This window comes from Chelonia mydas, chromosome 1, assembly GCF_015237465.2.
Source record: "Chelonia mydas isolate rCheMyd1 chromosome 1, rCheMyd1.pri.v2, whole genome shotgun sequence".
NCBI classification, from domain to species: Eukaryota; Metazoa; Chordata; order Testudines; family Cheloniidae; genus Chelonia; species Chelonia mydas.
The window spans coordinates 99,753,426-99,771,742 of NC_057849.1; the positions used below are offsets into that span (position 1 = coordinate 99,753,426).

General features: G+C 41.6%; 1 protein-coding gene across 1 annotated transcript in view; it reads right to left on the minus strand.

Annotated features, from left to right (window-relative positions):
* NALCN (sodium leak channel, non-selective) overlaps window positions 1–18,317 on the minus strand; it is a 345,337-nt gene that overhangs the window by 317,472 nt on the left and 9,548 nt on the right. Inside the window, exons 2-3 of the mRNA XM_037896440.2 lie at window positions 14,679–14,825; window positions 13,475–13,657 (exon numbers count right to left, since the gene is read on the minus strand). Coding sequence (XP_037752368.1) covers window positions 13,475–13,657; window positions 14,679–14,786 — 291 coding nt within the window. The 5' untranslated portion in view covers window positions 14,787–14,825. The remainder of the gene's footprint in view (window positions 1–13,474; window positions 13,658–14,678; window positions 14,826–18,317) is intronic.

An 18,317-nucleotide genomic window follows, 5' to 3' on the forward strand; every position in this document is an offset into this window, starting at 1 on the left:
GGCCATTAATCGCATCCTGCTACAAAAAAACTGTGACTCTTGGAAATGTGTGTGAAATAGTGGATGGCTTTCTGGCAATTGGATTCCCTAACAGTGGCAGGGCGATAGATGGCACGCTTATTCCAGTTTTGGTCCTGGACCATCTTGCAACAGAGTACAACAACAGAAAAGGGCAGGTGCTGGTGGATCACCGTGTTCGTTTCACTGACATCAATGCGGGATAGTCAGGGAAGGTACATGATGCATGCATCTTCAGAAACACTAGCCAGGATAGAAAGCTGCAACCAGGGACTTTCCAAACCAGACGACTCCAATGGGGGATGTTGAAATGCCCATAGTGATCCTGGGAGACCCAGCATACCCCTTACTCCCATGGCTCATGAAGCCTTACTCGGGAAACCTGGATAGCAGCAAAGAGCGCTGCAACAATAGGCTGAGCAGTTGCACAATGACAATTGAAAGTGCGTTTCGCAGATTAAAAGCTCGTTGGCGCTGCCTTTATGCCAGGTTAGAGCTAAATGAGGAAAATATTCCCATGGTCATAGCAGCCTGCTGCGCACTGCATAATATTTGTGAGGGTGAAAAGTTTCCCTGGGGGTGGAGCACAGAAGTGGACCACCTGGCAGCTGATTTTGAGCAACCAGATACCAGGGCAGAGGGGCACAACAGGGGGCTATTTGAATCTGGGAGGCTTTGAGACACCATTTTGACAATGAGCACCAGTAATGTGTCTTTCTATAAAGCACTCTGCCATGCTTTGTTAACTTGCTGCCTTGCATGAAAATTTTGATAATTGCTTCCTGACTGTGATTTGTAGTCTGCAAATGTTCCAATTGCCACCGTGTATTAACTCCAGCAGCAACCACCGTGTGTAGGAGACAAAGATTGTTTATCTTTCAGGGAGTATGTTTTTATTAAATAGCAATTAACAACACAGAGAAAATGCTTGGTGGAAAGGGAGATAACAGTGAAGGACAGTCTCCTGAAGGAGTCTCTCATAGCTGTGTGTATCTCCTGCTATCATTTTGAAAGCTGCCCAAAGGGATGGAGTGAACAGGGTACTGCGACGGGCTGGGAAGATGCAAGGAATGTATGGGAGGAGTTTGGGGAAGGCATGGAAAGCAGCTTTGTATGGGCTGCTGGGGGAGGGGGCTGAGCTCACATGTATTCTGCCTGCAGCGCAATTAGTGACTTCAACATCTCCGTTTGCTCCTCTACCATTATCATCCACTTCTGGCCTGCTAAAATTTGCTCCTGGCTCTCCTGACTGTGCATTGGGCATCTTTACTGCCCATATCAGTGATCACTATTGTTCGTGTTGTATGGGCCCTTGTTAATGTGCATAATGATGAGGACTCTTTTGTTAATCTGACCTCTAGGACAATCATGGAAATGTCCTAGGTGGTTTCTTGTTCTACTCATATATGGGCACATTTTGATTATGATCTTTGAGATTGGGTTTCTGATAAATAAAGTGCGGGAGGGTAGCTCCCTTTGATGGACAACCAGCCAGCCAGTTAGCTGAAAAATCCCTCTTGGTAGCTGTTCTCCACTTGCTTTACCTGTAAAGGGCTGAAAAGTCCCGCAGTTAAAGAAAAAAAAAAGTGGGCACCTGACCAAAAGAGTCAATGAAAAGGCTAGAACTTTTTAAATTTGGGAAAGAAACTTTCCCTTTGTCTGTTGTTCTCTCTGGGCTGAAGAGACGGGGCAGCATGAATGCTGTGTAAAGTCTGAACCAGATATGAAAATCATCAGATCATATCTAGAACTACTTTTAACAACCCAAATATGTAAGTAAATTAGGAATGTTTAGGAAGACGCTATTAGGTCTATTTCTGTTTATTTTTTGAGGCTTGTGAACCCTTCTGTGCTAACCCCAGATGCTTTTGTTTGCTTGTAACCTTTAAGCTGAACCCCCAAGAAAACTATTTTGGGTGCTTAATTTTTTGGAATTGCTCTTTTAAAATCTAGCAAAAGCCTAAATTCCAGATGTATTTTCTTCCTTTTTTTTTTTTAATAAAATTTACCTTTTTTTAGAATAGGATTGGATTTTTAGTGTCCTAAAAGGTTTGTGCATATGCTTTTTGATTAGATGGTGACAACAGCTAATTTCCTTTGTTTTCTTTCTCAGCTCTTCCCCTGGGGCAGGGGGAGGTGAAAAGGCTTGAGGGCACCCCACAGGGAGGAATTCCCACGTGCTCCTTCTTGGGTCCAAGGGGTTTTTTTTTTGCATTTACCAAGCCAAGGTCAGAGAAAAGCCGTAATCTTGGGAGTTTAATACAAGCCTGGAGTGGCAAGTATTAATTTTTAGAATCCTTGCAGGCCCCCACCTTCTGCACTCAAAGTGACAGAGTGGGGATTCAGCCTTGACAGGGTTGGATAATGGGGTTATTATAAAAATGTTGTCATGGTCAGATCATCAGCCCTATTCTTCCTCTCACTATGGTGACAGGCTCATTGATGGTCTGTTCTCAGAGCCTAACAGAACTGATTGGATTCTAGATCCCCAAGGAATAGTACTGTCCAGCCATTAGTCATATTAGTCTGGCTTAACATCTGGGAATATAATGCAAAGCATTTTGCTATGTCTGCTGGATGATCACCTCTGAGTGATGAACAAAGAGCAAATGTGCAGGCTGATCTTATTAAATATCTCAACAGTCTTTGTTACAGTTGACCATAAGGGTTTGTGGACGTGTTTACACAGTTTGCTCCTGGAAAAAGACTTTCCCCACAGTTCCATTCATTCCTTTCAGACAGGACCCAAGAGGTGGTTGTGGTCAACAATTTTTCATGCTTTCCAAGCAGTCTCTAAGAGAGTTTCATCTTGTCATCGCAGAAGAATTTGTTTTCCCCATTAATCTCATTTGTATTAATTTTCATTTAAAAATGCTGTATTATTGTCAGCTTTCATACACACAACTTTACATCAGTATGGTTCCAGTCCTGCAAACGCTTAAGCACATGCATAACTTTATTCACATCCAAAGGGATAATTTACTTATGTCAAAGTTATCCATGTGCTATTAAATATCTTTATACTTTTAGCTGTTTTCTCAATATATTCATTCAATAGATCTGTTTGCCAGAAGCTGGGAATGGGCGACAGAGGATGTGGATCACTTGATGATTACTTGTTTTGTTCATGCACTCTGGGGCACCTGGCATGGGCCACGGTTGGTAGACAGGATACTGGGCTAGATGGACCTTAGGTCTGACCCAGTATGGCCATTCTTATGTTCTTAATTCTAAAATACATAATAGCTACTTTTATTCATTTTTGCTTATACAAACTGTGATTATAATAAGAGAAATTAAATTTGGCTTTATGGTCACTGTATTGAACTTCAATAATCAATGATGTGTAGTGTAGCCAACAATAACTGTATTTTGTCTATATTAGTCTAGCAGTATGTATGCATATTGATTATTTTCCTTTTCATGTGATGAAATGAAAAGATTTTCAAATTAACAAAGAAAAAATATGAATAAATATTTAAACAAACGATGATAAATAAACAGGCGCTTCATAAAGAAATCTCTTTCATAGCTTCTCATTGCAAGAATTGGGCCCTGGAGCTCCCTTCCCTCCCCCCGCCCAGCAGGCAGCACAACACAAGGGGCCTCCACCTAAATCTGGAGGCTTACCGAGACAGGCTTTGATTATTTAAAGACCAAGCCCCCTGTGACCTCAGTGGGCAGGGGAGAACTGGAAAAAAAGAAAAGCCAGGCAGCACTCTGAGTGGTGGTGCACCTTTACAACTGTCTAGAATCTAGACCGCAAAACTGGTGCCTGGGACTGCTAACACAAACCCAGTTAAGTTAAGGTGACCAGATGTCCCGTTTTTAAAGGGATAGTCCCGTATTTAAGCCCTCCTGCAGGTGACCCAACTTTTTCTTAAAAACGGGCAAATTGCCCTGTATTTTCTGTCTCCCCCACCATCAGTACTAGCGGATCCTGTTGCTTGCTGGATCCCTGCTCGCCAGCCACCCGCCTGAGTGGGAGGGTGTAGTAGCCAGGGATGGGGGGGGATGTGCAAGGCTGGTGGCGGGGCGAAGCTGCAGTGTGCGGAGCTGGCCATTCTCCCTGCTGGTCTGTCAGCTCAGCTCCTGCTGCGTGCCGGCTCTCAGCCAGCAACACCCCGCTCCCCGTCCCATTTCCGGCCAGCACTGGCCGCGCGTTGCAAGCTGTGGTGGCTGGTGAGTGTGGCAGCCAGTTACGTGTTGCCCCTGCTGCCCATCCATCGGTTCTTTATGTGCTCCCCCTCTTGCTGTCCTCTCCCTGCTTTGCCCCTTCCCGCCCCCCCACCAGCCCCACTGCTCCTCCATGTCTCCCCCAACAGGGCGCATCCCGCTCTCAGTGCTGTGCGGAGAACCAGCCCCTGGTCGGAGCGCTGAGTTCACCAACAGCCTGGTCAGCAGTTTCCTTCTTTCCCCCACTGCCTCTGGCTGAGGTGACGCCTCAGGAAAGCCTAAGACACTCCTGCCTGAGGTGCTGGCCAGGAGGAGCTGAGCCCTGTATGTGCCAAAAGCCCTGCACAGCACTGGCACAGGGAAGCCTCTCCACTCCTCAGCTAAGCTCTGGAGTGGCCGGGGGGGAGCGATTTCTGGCCTGTTCGTGCCCCAACCCTGCAGGCTCCACAGCAGCCCCACGGGCAGGGGCTTAGCATCCTCTTCGCCCACCCCCTCCACGCCCTGGGTCCTGTCCCCAGGGAGCATGGGGATGCTTCGTCCCCTAGGCAGCATCCACTGCTGAGCCACCTCTCTGGCCTGGTTCACTGAAGCCCCTGGAGTCAGGTTCCCTGGGCTCTGGTACGCAATGCATCCTTAGAGCTTAACCCCTTCCTGCCCACACTGCAGCCAGAGGCGACTGGGTTATGTCCGTGGCCAGCAGCAGCCTGGAGGTGTTAACTGCCTTTCGATACTATGCCTGCAGAAAGGGACAAGCTGCTTCCAGCCACATGGCAGGAGGGGAGGGAAGAGAAGAGCTCTGCAAAGACATGAGCCAGGTCATCTGTTTCCCCCCTCCCCTGTGGCTGGAAGCCACTCCCGTCCCTTCCCTCCAGCACAGTGCCAAAAGACTGCTGCTGGCCACACTGTGTTGTAAACCTTGACAGAAATCTGGGGAGGAGGGGAGGCATGTGACCTCACATGCACCCCCATGTGTTGTCTCGGGAAGACACAGTGCCAGGTAACAGGAGAGGCAGGTCCGCCCTGGGGGTCCAGCCAGGCTTGGAGGTCAGAGAGCACCGGGCAGCGGGGCAGATCCATTGGTCACCCCCCTGTGTGGGAGAGGTTTACAGGAGTGTGTGTGTGTCACAGATGGTGTCACTCTCCTATCACATACCCAACACCATATACAAGAAAAAACAACTCAACTGAACACACTGAGCCAGCAAATTGGACTGAAAATCAACCGCAATAAGACAGATATCATGACCTTTAATATTGCCTCGCCATCACCAGTACGGATAGAGGATTATGTTCTCACCAATGCAGAAACATTCACATACTTGGGCGGCACCATCAGCCAGGATGATGGAACAAGCCAAGACATCTGGAACAAAATCAATAAAGCCAGGAACACCTTCAGGAGCTTAAATACAGTCTGGAAATCATCAAAATACAACACCAAAACCAAACTCAAGATTTATCAGAGCTGTGTACTTTCAACGCTACTTTATAGTGTAGAATGCTGGGGAATGAGAAAGTGTGACATGTCCAAACTGTCTTCATTCCATACCACCTGCCTCAGAAAAATCCTCCGTATCTTTTGACCCAGAACAATCTCAAACCAAGATCTATCGACACAGTGCAGCCAGGAGGATCTGAGCACCATCATTGCCAGGAGGCATTGGAGATGGATCAGTCATGTGCTTCGGATGGAAACTGATTCCATCACTAGAGTAGCAACAAGATGGACACCTGAAGGCAAGCAAAAACAAGGCCACCCAAAAACAACATGGCGAAGAGCTGTGGAAGGTGAGCTGAAAAACCTGGGGCACAGCTGGGGAACCATTGAAAGACTTGCCAGAAACAGACAGGAGTGGAGGAGCTTCGTCACTGCTCTAACTGCCAGAGGCATAATAGAAACATGATGATGATGATGATGTGTGTATCACCTCTCCCTGTGTGAACCCTAAAGCCTTAAAAATAAGAAGGTAAATAAAAAGAATCCAATTTCGCAGTATTTCTTTTTAACAGGGGCTCTGTCAACTTGATGTTAATTTGAACATTTGTACTGCACAGTTCGGATTGATTGCCGTTTAACTCGCTTGAATACGAGTAATCTGACCACTTGTCCAGTATTCAGCACAGGGAAATATGGTCACCCTAAGTTAAGTAGTAGAGTCTTCTTGAAAAGTGTGCAAAATTGTTCCTCTGAATAGCAGGGCAAATTCACTTCATTATCGCTGGTGCCAGAGCAGACAGAGAACTACAGAAAGGAGGCGTGGATAAAGTCTGACTAAGTCTTCAGAGTTCCAAAATCAGGGGAACGCTAGCCTCCACAGCCAGTCCTATATTAAGAAGAAAGGGTGCCATTTCAAAATCCATGGCCACTAAAACAAATTATTCCAAGAGGCCCCAGTTCCCACCTCATAAAAGATCCTTCACTGTGAACAGCTCTGCCTAGACAAAAGGCATGACTACATCCCCCTCTCTTGGGGCTCTGACACAGGTTGGCACCTTATCAGTTGCCTCACCAAGTTAAGGAATTTACACCTTCTCATCCCTCTCAAGACAGCCATTCTCCAGTCAGTTGCAAAGTTTCTGAACCTGATGCTGAAAACAGCAGCCAAGATCAGATGCTATATTCAGATCAAGAGAACACTTAACTCCCCAACTTTCTTGAACAAGGATATGGCTAAAAGAAAACGAGTACTAGTGGCACCTTAGAGACTAACCAATTTATTTGAGCATAAGCATGAGCATGAGCAGCCGATGAAGTGGGCTGTAGCTCACGAAAGCTCATGCTCAAATAAATTGGTTAGTCTCTAAGGTGCCACAAGTACTCCTTTTCTTTTTGCGAATACAGACTAACACGGCTGTTACTCTGAAACCTGTCAAAGGATATGGCTGTCAGTCATTACTCCTGTGTCCCTCCCCTCCTTGGCAGCAAATGGCAGCTGTGCAGAACTATTGTTGAGGACGACAGCAGTAGGACTGCCCCCCTACCACTTCCTAAGAAATGCCTCTTGCTGATCAGAGCAGTGGCAGTTCTACTCAGTTCCCACTTCTAATAGGGAAAAACAAGCAAACAACACGTTTAGCTATATCAGGAGTGATCCTTAGGCATTTCTAGCTCGTCTGTTACTTATAACTATTATTTTTCCCTTCTTAAGCACTCTTCTGGGTCTTTCTCCTCAACCTTTCCAGGCCCTATTCTCCCACTGCCAAATACTTCAGTTCAAACCCTGTAGAAACTCCATAACTCCACTATCTCTAACACCTTGGCCTCCTTTAAGCCCACTCTCATACCACAAATTCTTTCTATAGCCCTGGCTCAAAATCCATATCCTCTGCTCATATGTCCATCGCCAAAGCATGTCTCCTTCTTGTTCTTTCTGTTATTCTTGTGTTCAGCTGCTGCAATCCTTGGCAAGACATCCCAATGGGAGATGACACATTGGTTCATGCCCCACTTCACCAAAACCACAAGTGGGTGAAGGAGGCGGGATGGGTCCACAAACACCTTTTGCCTTCTCTCCTTAGAAGTTGGAGGTCTCTGCTCTCTATCAGGATAATCTGTGTGACGTTACCCAGTCAAGAGTACATAAATCATATAAACAGTAAAAAAAAAAAAAAAAAAAAGATTTGCATACCTCCCTGGTCTACCCAACCTCAGGTATACCTCATCTACAGACTTTGGGGCTACGAGATGTTACCATTATACAAATAAATAAATATATTTGGATGTGTTGCTATATCATGTCATTTTAACCCAACAATTCCTCACACACTGTGTCACAGAATCGACTGGCCCAGTCCCACTTGTAGGTAGATCTCTCCCTCTCTCTCTAACTGACCAGGCTCCCTTCTACCGGAAACCCTGCTCCAGGCTACCATCACATGATGACTGGTCACTTGACCCACCCAGTAACCCAAGCCCAACCCTTCACCTGGGAGATGGACAACTAGGCACAGATGGTCTTGGGCAGCAGCAAAGTCTAATCTGGCCTAAGTAAGAACCTGTTAAACACAGTGTAAAACATTTAGATACATGAAAAATACAGGGTTAGGCATTTCCATTTAGAACCCTCTCATCAAAGGAGTATCTGCTTCGGTTGCTGCTAGCATGAGAAAAAAGGGTTTATATCCTTTAGACAAAAAGAATTACCCCTTTTTAAACATTCATTAAATCCCACCTTAAACTTTTCACTAAATAAATAAAATAAATGTGTGCTTCAGTATCAAAATATCATGAGGTCTCTGAATTAAATACTTAACTTCAGCCAAGTAGAGCCATATTTTTCATTTAAAGCTGCCGTTTTTTTTGGGGGGGGTGGGGGGAGGACAGGATTTTTTGTACCCAATTTGGATGCCCTAAAATAAGTATCTTTTGAGATTTTTTTTGGCAGATATTCTTGACTACCCAAATCTGTGCAGCTCTCCTTGTTAGTTGAATGTAGCCCTTGATGGGAAATTGACAAGAACAAGCACTCAGATGTAGAGCAGCCTGCTAATTTTCACCTTTTGGGAAAGAATAAATATTAACTGATGAAAGTCCACTAGGGAATTGTGTAAGTATTTACTGGTGCTTACAGTTTAAACTGAAAAAATGAGTTCTCCCTATAGAGAATAAATTTTACAAGTCCCTTTAAGAGACTGAGTTCCTCATATAGGTGGATTATACTGAATGGTAGTACTTCTCCAATGTGTTGGAAGAATTTATTTTCATCTCAGGACATAACAATTAATGGGTACGCCCTAAACACAACTTCAAAGCAGTCTCTCTTGTACCATGACAATTTAAGTGTCTTTTTCCCCATGCCTTACTCCTTTCACCAGAAGCACAATCTCCACATGCTTCCCCCGGCACAACCACCGATCCCAGTGTTTGCCATCTACCAAAGAACCAGAAGCATAAGCATTCCCACATCCCACTATGGGATTAACCGTGGAAGGCAGAAAAAGTAGGACTGGAAGCAGTTCTGGCTGGGGGGCATAAGAGGGATAGACACTGGGGAAGTGGTTCTCTGTAGAGATTGACTATGAAGGGATTTTGAGAGGCAGTGGCTCAGTTGATATGGAGTAAGGGGTAAAGCAGAAATGGCCAGATACAATTAGAGTATGGTGAAAAAAAATTGAAAATTTTTGCAGTAAGTTTCCCCATTTTTGACCAACTATGTACAATACTTGAACACTTTGTTCAAGCTTGCCCTCATCCAAGTTTTGACTCCCTCTCTGGTTTTATGGCAAAGTACCTTGGGAACCTCTTCACACTGTGTGATCAAGGCTTCCCATGACAGCTTCAGTTAAACTCACATATACATGATACAGAACTCTGTTAGTGACAGGCAACAAATGCAGAGCTCCCTTGCCCAACCAATCAGGATGACCGTTAACCTCAATACCTCCAGAACCAAACCATAGGCTGGTTTCACCAAGGCAGACCAAATAAAGCACAAATGCTTGAATAAGTTTCCACATCCCTTTCCTCTGGGCAACAAAGGTACCAAAGGCTCAAAGTAATAAAAAATGCTTAGAAACAAAGACTTTCCCACTTTCTGCAAACTAAGGGGGGAGAGGACATAGACATCATCCCCTCTTTCCCCAGCACATCCCTGGGTAGGCAGCCATAAAGCTCTTGCCGGAGGGTAAAGGAGTATCTGTGCAACGAGCAGTAACTAATGCCCTAGGGAAAATGTTTCAGGCACCCAGACAAAAGCCCTGAGGCTGCTTTATGGAGAGAAAACACACTTTACACTCTCAGACACAGCAGAGCAAGGCCCACTGTGAGCATGGCATCATCTGACAAAGAGAGGTGTAGGTGCTAAATGAAAATATAATACTGTACTGTATAATAGCCAAGTTCTCTTCTGACTCTTGCCAACTTGTCTCTCCATGTGTTTACACAGCCCTAATGAAAATTTAAAATGAAAAACACTTTATATGGATTTCATAATCTCAACCATCAAATCCAGGGGCTTCTATCTGAGACATTCATCACAAAGTGCATTTCCACAGCTGTCACAACCTTTTAAGTTGGTGGCTTTATCAGAATGTTAATATAGTATACAAACATTTTCAACAACAAAACCATAGAGTCTGAACCATCAAAAAAGCAAGGTCTCTGTGATGACTGGACGATAGCGGTTAAACATTATCACCAGGTATGTAAGTGCTAAGCACTGTAAGAGTTGAATACACTATGGCATCCTAAAAAGGACCTTTGTTTGTAACCATATTATACAGATAACAACTTCTACTTTTGATTTACTATGCTTACAGGACTATTTTGTATATGTTGCAACTCTTCCTTTCAGAACGTAGGACGGGTACGAAAAGTGTTGATACTGAACATAAATATTTTCAACCCTCTGAATGGTTTTCTAAAAGATCTTATTTTCCATTTCCTAAAGAGCTAGGTGTATTTAACACATGCCTATACTACAGCTCAATTTAATAGACATCTGTTAACACACTTTATGAATTATTCTTACAAAACATACTGATGTGGTTAAGTCACACACTCCACAAATTCATGAGCATGTTAGAAAACAGAATGTGCAGTATGTAAAAATCATTAAAATAAATGATTAATGTACATAGGTCCCATACGAATATTGAAATATGGAAACTTTTATATCTATAAAATATAGTGAATTTGTAAAAGTAAAGCTTTGTGATAACAAACTTAGCCTCTACATTAAAATTTTGATAAGTTTATTTTTAATGATATTTGATTTTTCATGACTAATAATATATGAAATACTTGATTCATGATTAAGGAAACATTTTTTCTATAGCCAGCACTAACTGGGTAACTTATTTCATGAAGTAATTAATCAACAACTAATTTTTAACTTCATTATAAATGCTCAGTTCTTCAGAGCAGATTTCAGTGTGTGTGTCTTTCTGCAGCTAAGCATGTCCCTACGTGCGTGTGTGTGTGAGTGCGCGCGCTAAAGGAGGCTTGAGGGCCTGGCTCAGCAGGGAAGTGTAAGGGAACCCAGACTGGTGAAACCAGTGGGCTCAGTGGTACCCCAGTATATCAGGTGGCACCTCGGAAGGTGGGGGGGGGCAACCCGTCACAGTGATATATCTTGATTTAGTAAGGCTTTTGACAGTCTTAGATGACATTCTCATAAACTAGGGAAATGTGGTCTAGATGAAATTACTATCAAGTAGGTGCAGAACTGATTGAAAGAGCATACTCCAGGATTTTGCTGTAAAACTAGGGAGGCATATCAAGTGGGGTCTGCAGGGGTCTGTCCTGGGTCCAGTACTATTCAATATTTTTGTTAATGATTTAGATAATTGAGTGGAAAGTATGTTTATAAAATCTGCAGATGACACCAACCTGGGAAGGGTGGCTAGCACTTTGGAAGACAGCATTAGAATTCAATATGACCTTAACAAATTGGAGAACTGGTCTGAATCCAACAAGATGAAATTCAATAAAGGCAGGTGTGAGGTACTAAGACTGTGAAGAAAAAAAATCAAATGTACAAATACAAAATGTGGCAGTACTGCTGAAAAAGATCTGGTGGTTATAGTGGATCACAAACTAAACGAGTCAACAATGTGATGCAGTTGCAAAAAAGGCTAGTATAATTCTGAGGTACATTAACAGGATCATCATACATAAGACACGGGAGGTAACAGAGGACAAATTGGAGAGAGTCCAGAGTAGAGCAAGAATAATGATAAAAGGTTTAGAAAACTTTACCTACGAGGACAGCTTAAAAAATGGGCAGGTTTAGTCTTGAGAAAAGAAGACTAATGGAGGAACTGATAAAAGACTTCAAAATATATTAAGGACTGTTATAAAGAGGACTGTGATCAATTGTTCTCCATGTCCACTGAAGGTAGGACAAGTAGGAATAGGCTCAAGTCTGCAGCAACAGAGATTTAGGTTAGATATTAGGAAAATCTTTCTACCTATAATGATAGTTAAGCACTGGAGTAGGCTTCCAAGGAAGACTGTGGAATCCCCATCATTGGAGGTTTTTAAGAAGAGGTTGGACAAACGCCTGTCAGGGATGGTCTAGGTATAACTGATCCTGTCTCAGCACAGGGGGATGGACTAGATGATCTCTGCTCAATATTTCTGTGATTATTGTACGGCTGCTGGCCTGTTTCCCCAGCCCAAGGATTAAACACCACACCCAGATCTCTTTCAGGCCCTTGCCCTTACCTCAGGGCAAGGATTATTAATTCAAACAAAAAATGCCCATAGTAACTCAAAACAGTGCTATCCCTTGACCAAGACAGGCCACACAGACCTTTCATTCTGTGCTGCTCTCTGCTCCAGAGCTAGTCACAGCATCCAACCTCTCTCCTGCAGCAATCCTTCGAAGTGAGTTCTATCAACTCCTAATAGGCATCACCTGATCCCTTTCCAGTTTAAAGGGACAGATCGCCATGTTACAATTACCAAATCCTAAGGCCCATACAATACTGACATAACTACACTATTTATTTTTTAAAGCCACATACTATTGTTTTATTTACTTTTAGTCTATATGATGCCACAATGATTCCCTCACCCCACATTATCTACAGATTTGACAGTTTCATTCTCTCTATCTAAACTGAAATTGTGTGTTTAAACAGAAGGCGGGAATAAAATCAGGGAAATGATGCCATAAAGGGATGAATATCCTATACATTTATGGAGATCTCTGCAGATTTATGTTTTCCAGTACCCTAAATAATTATCTAGGCAGGTACAATTAGACTATCCCAGAATCATTAACAAAACTGCTCAATAGTAAAAGGGTTTGTATACCAAGATATTGATAGGAAGAAAACAAAAATCAGCAGAGAAACATAATATCTCTCACTTACACTGCAATTTTTATGTAAGCTACGTGAGATATTCATCTTATTTTATTCAAACAATTGCCTAATGTAGATAAAATAAAACACTTATTTGACACTAAATATTTTCATAAAACTCCTATTGATATAGATGTGGCCCACAGAATAATATTTTCTTCTTGCATTCTTGGAACTAAAAATGATTGCTCAGATCATCTAATAAAACTTGCTACTTGTTAATAGGAAATATTGAATAAGTGTATCAGCATTATAATACCATTGTTGAAGATTAAATGTACAATAAACCTGCATATTAGTCACCATATATTTTGCTCTTTTTATGTGACATGCTAGTCCATACAATTGAAAACTTCCATCTAGAAAAGAAATGAAGTGGAAACATTTTTAAAAATAGTTAAAACTTCAGTACAACAGATTCAAATACATTTCCCTGTGTAAATGATAAAAATGTTATTAAAAAGCTTACCTTGACTATCCCACGGATATGCATTTTTGCTATCATCTCTGCAGTGTAGAGAAACATCAATAAAGTATCTAGAGCAAATGTCAAATACTGAAGAGGAGGATAATGCTCAAAGGTCTTTGGGGTGTTCATACAAACAGAAATGACACTGATGATGGCACAGATGCGTAGCAAAGAGTGAACCCACTGAAAAATGAAGGGTTACAACTTAGTTTTGATCTTACAAAATACAGTAAGTATATGATGTCTATAACTCATCTTGACATCATTTCATACACGTTTTTTCAAATGTTATGGTCCAGATTTTTATGATCTTCCCCCACCCCCCTCAAAAAAACCCAGGCATTTCGGATTCTATTTAAAAAATAACATACACTAAGTGATTTTGCTCATTAGGGGGTCATGTAATCTAATGGACTAAGCACTGTTTCAACCTCTGCGTATTGAGGAATGTGTGTCAATAATATTACATTTTATGTTTCTGTAATTAATCTTTGACTTTGTTACAACAGCCAATGGTAATATTCTATTAAAATTAGTATGAGTAATTAATGAATGAGTGTTCTCTTGTGAATGACTTCAGTGCTAAAACACTGAAGCACAGCTGAACAGCTCTAGCAGCCATACTGCAAATAAGATGACAGCTGTCCAACATAAAAGGAACACCAATGCACCAATGGTACATATTAATTTATTTCAGATTATTTATCTTCCCAAGGATATGGGGACAGTTTTTGAAGTGGATTAAAATGACTGACCTAAACAACATTCTTACATCAACAAAGAAGGTGAACCAGGATCTGAGAGATCAACACTTTCCAAATATTAATCATCGTCCTCAACAGTAAAATACCCTCTCTCAAGATTGTCTTTGTGACCTCATTTTATAAATCTGGCTTGCAATTTAAATCAAGCAGTGCTGGCAATCGAAGCTAGCTGAAAGGTGGGGGGAGGGGTTAAAATCCATGAATAAATTACTTGACAATTATTGTTTCACCATCCTCAACACTTTCCAACAACTGATGGAAAAATTATTGAATAAAAATTGGAAATATTACCTGATTGACTGGCAACTATAACCAGTTCACTACTTCTGACTGAAATCTACTTGTTTCAGGATCTTTCTTAAGTTTCATGGAAGTGATTATTTTAATTGTAAAATGTAATATTTAACTTGTAATTGGTAATTAGTAAGAAATAAACTTACTGGTTTGTTAATCCACAGGATATCTGCATTGTCTGACAAAGATTCATCAGGGCCAAAGTCTGTAACTGGCTGAGCTTCCACACGTGAGCTTTGTTTCCGTTTGAGCATCCTGAAGTTAACTTTGGTTATCTATAACAGTGAAGCCCCCTGAAAGAAAAGAAACAAATGTATTAAACAACATGTACAAAAAACCCTGTTTGAACAGCTTTGTTAAACAGAAAACACTTGTCACTAGGCCAGGCTGCTCTTGTATAAAACACTGAAAGTGAATCACCTCAGATGGTTTTACACAGAAATAGGCAACTATAATAATTTTAAAAATCTTATCAGGGCAAACAGACAATTACCAGTTTTGCTTCCATATACCAGGAAGAATATTGTTCCATGCATAGGCTTAAACCAAAGTCTGATGGGGTTTATCTGATTCCTATTGAAGTTAATGCCGATGCTCCCATTGACTTCAGTAGGATCAAGCCCTATGAGTTACAGGCTCGCAGGGCAAGGTAATTGGCTGAGACAGATGTTCCCATTCCTTACTGGGCTGATAAAAAGAGCCTTATTACTATTGTTCTTCTGTCTATAACTGGTATTTGTTTAATCTTTCTTTTTGTATATACGATTTTCTACTCTCCTGTCAGCCAGTCACTCATAGTTCATTCCTGTCCATGTGTATGGACGGATGTAGGCGTTGGGGAGGGATCTCTCCCTTGTGCAAGGTTAGGGACAATCAGAAGCCCCCCGCTTAGAAGAGCACAGAGACTGGCTCCTTTGAACACCTCAGGGACGTGAAACGCCTTCAGTGGGTTGGGAAGTGGGGAAAAGAGGCTGGACCATAGCCCTGACTTTCCCACATACCCTACACAGGGGCCCACAGGCCTTGATGAATACAAAGAGAGATGCTAGCTGTGCCATCCCCAGGGAGAGTATAATCTGAACAACAGGGAGCTCAGGGAAGGAACTGTGCCTTCCTAAAACACAATCCCTCCTGGACATCCCCTGAAGCTGGACGATGCAATCCAGTGCCTGAACCAGGACATGTGGTTTGTACAGAATGACCCTGTGTTCCAACATACAATCTGGCTAGCAGGCACCCTATAGCACGGTGATGAGCATAGTATAAATACTTGTTAGATTTGATTGGCAAGCTGAGGTGGGTTCCAAGTCCATGTAAATATCTGCACATGTGGGACCATACAGCCGCCTCACCAACCAGATCATTACTCCACATTCAAATATTGTTTATCAAACAAGGGTAATATAAAAACAAACAGTAAGGGCTAACTTCTGCCAGGCTTATTCATGTTGAATAGGTAGCATCGGCATGGGTGAGGCCGACAGAACCTAACACTAAAAATATCATAACCTTAAACACTTTGTTTAAGTTTATCTTGTAGTAAATAAAGACCACTATATGTGTACATGAGGTGGTAGTTTTACATTCCCTTAAGCTTCCTCTTTCCCTTTCTCACTTCCATTTCCTTCCTATCCCTTATTCCTCTTTTCCTTCTTCTCCTTACTTGCCATCTTGTTCATGCTTGCTTTGCATCCTTCCTGATCCTACCTTTTCATAATTATTTCCGGGCTCACTATGTTTAAAATACAATAGGGAATTCCCCAAACCTAGAGGCTGTCTTGACAGGTTTTGATGTCACATGGCACTGCAGCATCTCGTAGTGCGTACATGTAGCACAGCAATGAGAAATGTAACTGAAAGGGTGTCATAGTATCTTTAGAAATGCCTATACTGTGAGAGGATATACTATCAAAGGGCTTGAGTCTACAGTGCTTGTTAATGCAAAACTCCCATTGAGTGTAATGGAGTTCTCAGCAGAAACTGCAAAACTTTTCCAATCCCTCCGCAGAAGCAAAATCCACATTATGAAAATATACCTCACTAATGTGGTCTTTAGTAGCTTGTTATTTAAATTCTAAATTTGTAATTATGGTTTTATGAATAATGTTAACCCTTCCCAGCAATGACTGAGATACTGATCTTGCTAACCTGTCAAGAAAATAATTATAATAGATTGTCAGATCAGAGTCAATAAGGTCATTAGGAGATAATACTCAGGAAATACAATGCATTAACCAGGGAGCTACTATTGAAATCATTTCATAAATGCTAAAGTACAAGCAGTGTGTGTTTTAAAGCAGAAGGTAAATTAATTATAGCTAATTAAAAATAAAACTTCAACAGATTTCTTCATTCAACACCGGTTAGTAATGGTATGAATAAGTAGGAAGATTCGTGGTATTTTATAACAAAATTTTTATCTGTCTGGTTGTCCACTGATTATTTTCCCTACTAAACCGATAAAAGGTCATGAACTATAGATGTCACAATGGTTTTAGTTCATCAAGCTCACCAAGTGGTGACCAAATGTCATGACCAAACAGATCACGCATATTATTTTCAAACTGTGGTCGCGAATCAACAAAGCAGAAAATACAGAAATCCACAGGGAAAAAAATCTACAAAATACAAGTTTTCCTATCTCACAATTTGAATGAGCCTGAGTTTCCTTGGGAAAGACACTGATAATCTGGAAATGGCCTTTAGCAAGTCCTGGTAGAGCTCTCTTGCAATTCTTCTGTTTTTATTTATTTATTTTTGCTGGAACCAGAGAGGGTTTTTATTTGTTTGTTTTAAAGCAGGTAAAGACTGGGGCAGCCTGCACACTCGGCTGCACATCAGGATGCAGGAATTGCGGCTCCTGAAGCCCTATCCACCATCCTTCTGCAGCTCGCTCTGGCATAGTTCCACATCACAGCCAAGGGAGGGTAGATTCTAACATACACAATCTGATGCTTTCTTTGGTCACATAGTGAAATTAGCGTGGAAGACTTAATCCAGTCCCCAGCGAATATTTCTGTCTCCAAAGCTTGTACAAATATTGGGTGTGGGTGTGTTCTGGAGTAAAAAATGGATTTAATAAGGAAAAGATTGCTTCCTTTGGCTCTGTCCATTCACAATACTTTGTTTTTTTCTCTTTAGAATAATACCAACAATCAAAATTCACAGCACTTATGCAGACTGCTACTGCTTCTTATGTAGGAATGTGCTCTTTCATCTTTGCTTTAAATTTTAAATATGTCTTTTGCTTTGTTACTTTATTTTTAAAAGCAAGGACACAAAATGAAAGAATGCCACTTAGACAAGGAGCCCATCAGCTCTGTTAGCTCAGCCTTTTGTTCATTTACTTTCCCTGAGCCACTAGATATGTTCAATCAAAGAAAATTAAAATCACAGAAAGACGATCCTGATACCATCTTGGAACAAAAAGTTCAAGACAATAGGCTTGATTCATTACCATTATACCAGATTTACAAAGTCCTCTGAAATGGAGTTACCGGCTGCATGCCAATTTGAACAAAGAGATGGGTTAAAACCTGGCCCCATAAAGCATTTGTTGTGAATTTGCAAAACATATAGTATTCTGCTCCTTAAATCTCTGTAACAAAAATAAATGCACTCCTATGGAACACTAATAGAGAATGAAGGCGATCATTGATAAATAGAGCATTTATTTTTGGTTTCATTTTTAATTCTGTATGACTTATATTGAGAATTAAAAATCAGGCCAAAAAAACCCACAATGATTTTGATATTTTAGCCCAAGTTCTCTAAAATTTATTCTC